The following is a 10,379-nucleotide window of genomic DNA, read 5'->3' as shown; positions in this document are numbered from 1 at the left end:
TGTTAATGTTATGCAGTAAAGCAGATTAGCCTAGATTACCTTGCAATCTGACAGAAGTTGACTGAATCTTTGCCAATCTGTTAATTTAAAAAAAAAAATGTATTAATTGGAACCACCTTCATATAACTTAATTAGGAATTAGGCTATAAATAATTTTTGTTTATAAATTAAATTAAACAAAGATTAAACTAAAAAAGTGATCTTGTTTGATGCAAACATTCTACTTTTCCGTTTATCACATGATGCCCTCTGCTGGATACCTGATGTTAGTGGCACAAATACCAAGTGATCAAATGTTTATATGCAGCTCTGGAAAAAATGGTCTCTTACAGTTTTTTACGATTGTTTACACACTAAAATTTAAATTTCCACACAATTAGCAAAACTTTACTCCAATGAGCAAAACACCACCACAGATTTGCACAATATTACACACAATGTCTGCTTCACCCTTTTTGCAAAACATTACACACAGTGATTTGTAAAACTCTACACACATTTTCACACCTTAGACACAGATAAGGATTGTGAGGTTACTTCCTTGTAATTACAAAGCACCGGATTGCCAATTACCACACTAATGAACGAATTGGATAAACACATCTACCAGGTGTGGAAGCACACATGTGCTAATTTGAAAACGCAGCACTCAGGTGTGCTATATAAGGCAGCAGGTGAGTTCACCTGTCTTCAACAAAAATGGAAGGAGTTGGAAGAAAAAGAAGAGTGAGAATGAGAGGGGGAGCAAAGAGGAGATGAAGGAGGTAGAGGTAGAGGTAGAGGTAGAGGAAGAGGAGAAGGAGGTAGAGGTAGAGGAAGAGGCATAGGTAGAGGAGAAGAAGGTAGAGGAAGAGAAGGAGGAAGAGGAAGAGGAAGAGGAGAAGGAGGTAAAGGAGGACACCTAGGTAGAGGAAGAGGTAGAGAAGGACTTGAAGAGGTGATAGAACCTGAACAAAGAAGACGAGGGCCAAATTTGACTCGAGAAATCCGTGCAACACTTATTGACCATGTTATCAACCATGGACTGACACTGATGGAAGCTGGACAAAGAGTTCAACCAAATCTCAGCAGAAATACTGTTGCGTCAGTAATTCGGACATTTCATCGACAAAACAGGCAAGCTAACCACACAGTATACATTGAAACTGAAGCTTGTATAATCAATATTGTTTACTGTGACATTTGACAGTATATCCATCCATCCATCCATCCATCCATCCATCCATCCATCCATCCATCCATCCATCCATCCATCCATCCATCCATCCATCCATCCATCCATCCATCCATCCATCCATCCATCCATCCATCCATCCATCCATCCATCCATCCATCCATCCATCCATCCATCCATCCATCCATCCATCCATCCATCCATCCATCCATCCATCCATCCATCCATCCATCCATCCATCCATCCATCCATCCATCCATCCATCCATCCATCCATCCATCCATCCATCCATCCATCCATCCATCCATCCGGATTGAGGGTCGAGGACACCAAGGTGGAAGGGGCCCTATGTTTAGTCGTGCACAAGAGGCCGCCATTGTGAACATGGTTTTGGCCAATAATTGTATCAGGCTACGAGAAATCCAAGCCAATATCATCAATGATGACAATATTTTCAATAACATCCAACGAGTCTCTCTGTCAACATTAGGTCGAATCCTAAAGAAAAATCAAATAAACATGAAGCAACTGTATCGGGTACCATTTGACAGAAATTCAGAGAGTGAAACATCTGCGCAATGAGTATGTGGAGGTATGCATTGTTCATCTGACTATGGTGTGGTATCATGCACTGCTCATAATGTTCTGTCACAAAAAAAATACTGTGCTATAGATATTGAATAGCATCCTATTTTCTTAAATGTGTTTCAGAGAGTCTTGCAAATGGATGCTGCTGAAATTCAACATGAATTTATATATGTGGATGAGGCTGGATTTAACCTTGCAAAAACAAGAAGAAGAGGGAGAAATGTAATTGGGCACAGGGCAATCACCAATGTGCCAGGGCAGCGAGGGGGTAACATCACCCTTTGCGCTGCTATCACACAAAATGGGGTCCTCCACCACCATGTAAATCTGGGACCCTATAATGCAAATCTGATACTTGCATTTCTTGACCGATTGCATGAGATTGTCACAGCATTACACCAAGTGGACCAGATGTGGTACATTGTCGTTTGGGACAATGTCTCATTTCATCGGGCTGCTCTGGTCCAGAACTGGTTCCATGATCACCCTGATTTTGAAGTTTTATACCTTCCCCGATACTCCCCCTTCCTGAATCCTATAGAATAATTTTTTTCAGCGTGGCGGTGGAAGGTATATGACCTGCGGCCTTATGACCGTTTGCCCCTCATTCAGGCCATGGAACAGGCATGTGATCTTATTGAAGCAGCTTCAGTGCAGGGGTGGATTCGTCACACAAGGCGATTCTTCCAACGGTGCCTTGCCAATGAAGACATAGCCTGTGATGTTGATGAAATCTTATGGCCTGATCCAGCCAGACGGAGAGATGGATAGTTGCAGTATTCTTGTTGCTTTGAGTTTTCTTTCATTTCTGTTTACTTTTACTTTACTTTTCTTCAGAGTCAAAGTGTATGTACTGTAATTCATGCAGTAATTTTTATTTGTCTATAGATTTTATTTGTTTACAGTAATTGATATCATTTTTGGTTGATTACTGTAACTTACAATACTGTAAGTATTGAAATAAATACTTGAAATATTCAGTCTGCAGCATCAAGTGTTGTGCAGTGCAGTAAGGTTATAGTAGGCCTACAGTATTTGTCTACGTTCTCCTATCTCAAAACAAATCATGAATAATGTTGTCAGTTTCTCACTATTTTTTGTCACCTAAATTATCTCTTACATACAGTAAGAATGTCTGGCTTTTTTACAAATGTGTTTTTTATTTATCACAGCAGTGTGAAACTGGCTGCAAAAGTGTATGATCATTGATGACTGTGTTGGTTAAATGAAAACAAATAGCATTTTCACAAATATGTGTATATGTTTTGACTGAAGTGTGTCATTTTGCAAACAATCTAGGAATTTTGCTAATTGAGTGTGGTGTTTGGATAATTGTGATTATATTTTGACAAAAAGAACTCTGTTTTCAAAATTGCGTGTAAACAATTGAAAAAAACTGTAATTGTTTCCATATAATCAAGAGAAATATAAAACAAATGTTCTATAAAAGTATTTCCCATTGAATGTTTGTGTTATATGCTATGTATTCATTAAATATTAAAAACAGAAAAGCTTTCAAGCAGAAAGAACAAATTAAGGGGGGGGGGGGGGGGGGGGGGATTAGAACAATGTAAAAAGGAAGGAAGGAAAGTAAGTTGTTATCACACATGCAATTAGCCTTGCAGGAAAAAAAAACAGAACATAAGATCACATCCACAGTTCACTTCTCTCTATCAATCTTGCATCTTGCAATGATTATATTGGAGTCTGAACCGGTTTATGTGGTTAATAACATATTAATGCTTCTAGATTTTCATCATTTTGTCTGGTGAGAATGCATATACTGTACAGTAATTTGTTGATATGAACACGTTAAAAATGATTACAAAAATGATCAAAAGATAACAGAGCAAGAAAAAGGGACAATACATACAAGACTAGAATTGCTCATTGTAGCTAGGAATACAGAACAAAGCATATGACGGCAAAGAACCTGCGGGAATATTGAGTATTGAACTGATACAAGGGTCAGTGTGCACAAACATGATCTGAATGGAAGGAGGAAACCTTACCTGCAACCTCAGCATAAATGTCAGAATCACAATTCAACACCACACTCAGATAAGCCACCGGCAAGTGTTGTGGTCTGATAAAGAGTAATTTGAACTCTATGGTCACAATCACAAAAGGAAGGCTATGTTAGAAGAATAAGGAAAAGCATTGGGGAAAACAAACTGTTAAGCCTGATGGATGTATTGAAGGTACGGTATAGGCAATATAAACACTTTTTGTTATACTGGCTGAAACTCTCTTCACATCCTGATAGCAATCAATAATAGAAGTGGTCTAAATATTAAAACATGTAGATATGACACATATATATGTTGATATACACATCACAACATGTAAATAGGAAAATGTTGGCGTTATTTTGTCACTTATTGAGCAGTAGGCTAGCTGGAGCCGTTTACCTCCAGTCTTTGTGCTAAGCTAAGCTAGCGGTGTGTGCGTCAGACAGAGTTATGGCACGCACAGAGATGAGAATGGTATGTATGGACCTATCTGACTCGGGGGGATACGGTGAATAAGCTAAAGTCCCAAAAAGTCGGTGTGTTCCTTTAAAGGGGTGGTAAACCACGATTTCACTATTCTAACTTTAGCTAACGTGTAATGTTGCTGCTTGAGCATAAACAACATCTGCAAAGTTACAACGTTCAAAGTTTAAAGCAAAGGGAGATATTTGCTTTTAAAGAAATCAGTTTCTAAGGACTACAGCAAACGGCCGCTAGGGACTACTACACATTCACCCAGGTTTTGCTGACATCACCAGGCCCAATATTTACATAAACCCCTCCTCCGGGGAATATGAAATAAGGGGGGCGAGGCAATTTTGTATCGCCGCGGGGAAGCGTTAGTAGGCTGTGTTTTTGCCGCAATGCCGAAGAAACGCTGTTATTTTCATCCGGATTGCAGGTCTGGGGTACTTGCTCTGTTCAGCCTTCCTTGGGAAGGGGGTGCGTTGCAGAGCGTTTAACATACAGCATGTTATATGCACGTGTGTTTGAGTCAGCGGGGAATCAGGCGCGCGCAGGGCTCCCTGCATCCACCGTCTTCGCGATTTCAATACCAGATTTGCACAACGTCAGCTGCGTGAAAAAAACACTGCCGGTGCGTGGATGCACGCTTCACGGAGGACAACACAATCTTCCACAAACTTCGCGAGTTCAATACAGGATATGCACAACGGCTTGTCCTGAAAGCTGGATTTACAAACAGAAGCTGTTTACGGGCCACAACCTGTAAGTCTGATTTATTTTTCATCGATGTGTTTTCCTGTAATAGGTTGTAGCAAGGAAGTAAACAGATGACAACGCTGTTCTGCAAACCAGTCTGTTAAATGCTCATTCATACTTAACGTTATCCGACGAACACCTATCGTTACAAACACTAACGTTAAAATCTCAACAGCGAACCTGGCATTAGTGTAAATGATTCTTTGATTAGAGCTTTTATGTATTGTTTATCTACAGGCATGCTAAACATGGTTCTGTGTGTGATTTGGCTAACTTACTAGTTAAAGCCAGTGCTTAGTGTTTGTTTTGGGTTAGTTCTTACGACAGATATTTGGCTATAATCGTTCTAAAAATACAAAAGTTAAAGTGCCATTCAGTAGCGATCATTATAGATCCGCAGTCTTTACTCTCGAGGACTGAACAGGTTCTGCTCGATCATCTTCACTCAAATGTTCTGGGTCTGATTCGGGCGGTAAGGGGCGTGACGTTTCCGACGTGCACTGCGGTTAGCGAATCACAACACACTGGGCCAGCTAACCAATCTGAGCCCACTGCGTATTTTTGAGGGACTGGCTTCATAGAACCCGGAAAGCATCAGACCGTTTTACAAGGAGGGACAGAGCAGTGTAGAATAAAGGTCAAATATATGAAAAATAAGGCAATTTTTTTGCACCCCACAAACACAGTCAAGCCTTCAAAAGAATGTGTTTTACCACCCCTTTAAGAAACCAAAATAACAGAATGAAAAAAATAATTTATAACGTCAAATTTAATGAATGTCTTAACTGCCTTAAAAAAATAGCACAAAAGCAACATTTAACTATTCTCATGCATTTATTTTGACAGCCTTTTTATTAATATAACATGCTGTATATGCATGTTTTATTGCTTCCACAGCAAAGCTGTTCTATAACAATGAATCAAAATGTTTATTACAATGAAACTTTTCATTGAGACTTGCACAGTGTCAGTTCTCAAAATAATGCCAATGAATTTGTTTAACTGCATTTGTTTAACCCGAACAAGACTTTCTGCACTTCTCATGATTTGTAATCCATGCAAATGACCCACATCCTGTAAATATTAAGCATCACTACTAGAAAGTTCTTAATGGTAAAAAAGACCAACATTTGATGATAGACAGAAAAAAACATCATAACTGTAAGTCGGACAATAAAGAAGGGGCCATCTTGAAGTAAAAAACATCCCACAATGTTCCATATATCTGTCCTGTACTTGGAGAGGAGAGAGTCATCCTGGCCTTCACCAAAATCCTCAGGTTTGGTGTTCACCACTGAGAGATGCCAATGAAAAAACAGAAAAAATAAATAGCAGTTTCTTGGTTATGGCTATTATGTATTAATATAATGTCATAATTAATATGCCATATTAAGAAACAACAGATAATTATGTAAGAGTACAGACCTGAGAAATGCAAAGGAAATTGGAGCATGCTCCATGTCCAAACTGCCAGAATAATGCACACAAAGGGTAGACTGCTCTCCCTAGTACAAGGAACAGCATATGATGATAAATTAATGACTAAGAAAATATTGTAATCGTCCACATTGTCCTATGGCTTGTTTAGACCTTAGCTTGTTTCCACCTGTAACCTGTTGTCGTTTTTGGTTTAGTTTTCACTGTGTTCTGTTCCTGTTTTGCCAGTTCCTAGTTTCCATGGTTGTCAATTAGTTTCCACACACCTGTCTCTGTTATACTTTTGTGATTACGGTCCTCAAGGGTTTTGCTGCGTTTGTGGAGTGAGTGCTTGTGAACAACAGATTCTGCCAAGCTGAGGACATCACATGCTCTGCTCTGGACCCAGAGCCCAGCCAGCCATAACCTTGATGCAAGGACATGACCGCCAGAGCCCACTGCAGACGAAGAGCTAGAGCCTGCCACGATCACAGTGTAAGCAGTCAAGACTGAGCCAAGGATTGTCCCAGAGCCAGACTGATCGTTTGACCAGGTGTGTGAGCCGGCAACATCATTGTGCTGCCGTGGGATTACTTTTGAAATTTGGGGGAATGGAGGAAGAACCCGCCCCCAAACTCCCACCACTGAGGGTTAGCTGAAGCTGACCTCTGCATGCTATTATGATTTGGAAGAGGATGTTTATATTAATCTACCGCCCCCGCTGGTCCCGTCTAGCTCCAAGTCTCCTGTGCCCCCGCTGGTTCTGCCCAGCTCAAAGTCTCCTGTGTCTCCAGCCTCCTTCTCCCTACTCTTCTTCCAAGTTCAGCCAGTTTCTCTGCCCCACCTCTGCTAGTTCCCTTCAGCCCCTCTGCTCCTCCTCTGACACCACTCTAAAGAGTGGTAAAGAGGATCCCCTGGCTCCATCTCCAGCCTTCGATCACATCATTCCACCTCGGTGGAGCCAAGGCGAAGCCGACAGGTCTCCCTTGGCTCCACCTGGGACCATCATCCTTACGGCCTCACCGGGCACCCTTGTCACTCTGGCTTCGCCTTGTTCAGATGTTGCTCTGCCTGTGCCACAGACTTACAGGCCTTCAGCTACATTTTTCCCTCTACCCCTTCGGCTTCGTCAGGCTCCGCATTCCCTCCGGCTTTGCCTTGGTCCTCAGTCACAGAGGTTCCACTTCAGTCCTATGGCACCCTGGCTCCACCTCGGAAGCTTGTCACTGCTTGTCACTTGGCCTCCAGGACAATTGGTGTCGCCCGGTCTCAGTGGCTCTTTGACTAGGGCTTCCCTTCCATTGGCCTTGTCTCTGTCCATCGTTCCCCTGGTTTCGTCAGCCAAGACTCCACCATGGCTCCTCCCTCCCTCGACTTCACCATGGGGCATCGCCCTAGCTGCACTTTGGGTCCTTGCCTGGCTACTCCTGCTCTTGTCTCCACCCTCGTCTCTCCCACTGTTATTTCCCCTAGTTTCTTGCCCTTCGATTACTTGCGTCCTCCTCCAGAGCAATCTCATTCCCTATTCAGTTGGACGTTTATGGCACAAGGATGCGCCTTTCAGGAGGGGGTCTTACTATACTATAATGTGTAGCCGTTTTTGGTTTAGTTTTCACTGGGTTCTGTTCCTGTTTTGCCTTCCTAATTAGTTTGAGTCCTAATTAGTTTTCCTGGCTGTTAATTCGTTTCAAACCACCTGTCTCTATTCACCTGTATTATGTTCCCTGTGTATTTAAGCCCTGAGTTTCATTGTTCCTTGGTCCGGTATCATCAATGTAAATGTGGTGGTGTTTATTTTATCTCCTGCAATCTTCTGAGAGTTATGTTGTGGATTTATTAAAGACTGATTATGTTCCTTACTTTTTGACATACCACAGAATTAAAAAAAAGGTAATGGTGCGTTTTTATTTAGTCAGACTTTATAACTCGCAATTGTGACTTCAGACTTTAATTCAGACTTTCAAAGTGTATGTCTCATATTCTGAGAAAAAAAGTCTAAATTGTGAGATATAAAGTCTCAATTTTGAGTTATAAAGTCTGAATTGCAAGATATAAACTTGCAAGAAAAAGGTCAGAATTGTGAGTTATTACGTCTGAATTGCAAGATATAAGAAAAAGAAAAAAAGTCAGAATTGTGAGATATAAACTTGGAATTGCAAGGGAAAAAAGTCAGAATTGTGAGATATAAACTCGCAATTGCAAGTTATATATATATATCTTTAGCTTATTCACTGTATCCCCCAGAGTATATATATATATATATATATATATATATATATATATATATATATATATATATATATATAAATTTAAATCACAAGTTGTGAGTATATTTTATTTTCCCCCTTAGAATAGATAAAAAGCAATTACCTTTTTTATTTTTTATTCCAAGGCGGAAACAAGCTTCCATACAGACTCAGATTTAATTGCACTTATCTAACAGAAAATCATTGAAATAAATGTGAAAATGTGGAGTATTTAGTCTTAAACAATACTTGCTTCACATCAGACAGCGTCTCACTGATGAACTCGAGGATATCAGCAGCTGTGCCCACAAAGATGAGCAACAACTGGGACATTTCATCTCTGGTGACCCCTCCAGCGATTGGTAGCAGCCACTTCCCCACTATTAGCAGGATCAGGAGAATTTGGTGAAGGGCCAGGATCCAGTCATTGGCACAAACCGATGACAATAATTTCAGAGGGTCCTAAAATACCACCACAAAGTTACTATTCAGCTAAGAGGTACTGCCTTCTGGAAGAAATGAGGTCAGACTTACATAAAGCATATCCTGTAAATCTCATATAGTGAAGGTGTGGCGACTTCTGAACAAATAACAGTAGTTTCTCTATAAGAACCAAGTGCAACCATTAACACAGACTTGTTTGTGTGGAGGACTGAACCAATATTTGTATTTACAAATCACCCAAGCTAGTAGTTGTGCTTTAAAAGCAAAACTGAGTAAATAAACTGAAAGACTTTGAAAGGGACTTCTTTCAGAGATCAGTGTATTCTAGACTTCCATGGAAAACGTCTGTAATGTGGAAAGTCATGAATGTATAAAAGACAGAGGCAGTACCTGTATTCTTGTGGTTGCATTGGTTGCATTGGCTCTCCATTCATCAAGAAAGACTCTGATGTTCTCAGATGAATCCAGTTTATTGCACTGAAATTAGCAACATTTTGGGCATAAAACATTGCTTATGAAAAATAATGCATTTTACATCGTCTTGCGCTGGGCTTACACACTGGGGTTGAAATGGACATGGGTTTTAATTTTTCTACAGGTTTCTAAAGGTAGCATGAAATGTGTATACAAAGCAGTCAAAAGCTAAAATGCATTTATAAAAGTCCTAAATGCGCCATTGCTTTCCCTTGAGTATTACCTTAGTATCATCTGATCTGTTTTGCTGATGGTGCAATTCAAGGATCCATATGGTTGGTATAATACTGATAAGGAAAAACAATATTGCTGGAGAAAACCTAAAGATCAGAGATTGAGTCACTCAGCTATATTGTCAAAATTCACTCAAGTGTTTAACCCAAGTCACACTAGATTATATTTCAGGATGTTGACCCCTCAAAATTCTTATGCATGCAAAAAGAAATGATGTGTGTACTTACCATTTGTAATCCTTCCCTTTTCTTCTTCTCATAGTTAAAATCATTTCAGCCACGAGAGGCAGATAGAGGATAGTTAGAAACCAATATAAATTATTATTTTTCACCCATGTCACTCTCCATACACCGATGAGAGACACTAAAATAAATAATGCTCTGGTGACTACAGCACAGGTAAATTTGACTAGCATGGTTTCTTTCAAAATACAGTTTGAGGCTGTTTAATAATGCGAGGAAAGTTGTGGCTTTCACTCTGAGCTCCTTTTGAGTCTGATCGAAAGAATCCGATTTTACCTTCTTTTTTTCTTCTTCCCACGTTTCACACCATTTGGGCGGGACTTCAGTC

At 40.2% G+C, this 10,379-nt stretch overlaps 2 protein-coding genes across 3 annotated transcripts in view; one reads left to right on the top strand and one right to left on the bottom strand.

Annotated features, from left to right (window-relative positions):
- Nucleotides 1-3,410: 3,410 nt before the first annotated feature.
- Nucleotides 3,411-10,306, bottom strand: tmem26b (transmembrane protein 26b). Of its 2 annotated transcripts, none has more exons than XM_079801326.1 (6): nucleotides 10,037-10,306; nucleotides 9,799-9,895; nucleotides 9,492-9,578; nucleotides 8,911-9,119; nucleotides 6,421-6,500; nucleotides 3,411-6,289 (listed from the first exon to the last, which is right to left on the bottom strand). In XM_079801326.1, exons 1-6 carry the CDS (start codon nucleotides 10,222-10,224, stop codon nucleotides 6,036-6,038), a joined length of 915 nt encoding a protein of 304 aa, XP_079657452.1. In that variant the 5' UTR covers nucleotides 10,225-10,306; the 3' UTR covers nucleotides 3,411-6,035. The 2 variants fall into 2 exon arrangements, with proteins under 2 accessions (XP_079657452.1, XP_079657453.1); XM_079801327.1 differs by having other exon boundaries at nucleotides 3,417-6,289; nucleotides 9,799-9,862; nucleotides 10,037-10,305.
- The window catches only part of cabcoco1 (ciliary associated calcium binding coiled-coil 1), a 45,272-nt gene continuing 44,959 nt past the window's right edge, over nucleotides 10,067-10,379 (top strand). Inside the window, exon 1 of the mRNA XM_079801325.1 lies at nucleotides 10,067-10,207. The gene's annotated coding sequence lies outside the window, so the exon portion shown is untranslated. The remainder of the gene's footprint in view (nucleotides 10,208-10,379) is intronic.

Source organism: Gobio gobio (assembly GCF_949357685.1).
Source record: "Gobio gobio genome assembly, chromosome: 20".
In the NCBI taxonomy this organism is placed as follows: domain Eukaryota; kingdom Metazoa; phylum Chordata; class Actinopteri; order Cypriniformes; family Gobionidae; genus Gobio; species Gobio gobio.
The sequence above is the reverse complement of the archived record's forward strand: the minus strand, read 5'-3'. Positions and strand labels throughout refer to the sequence as shown.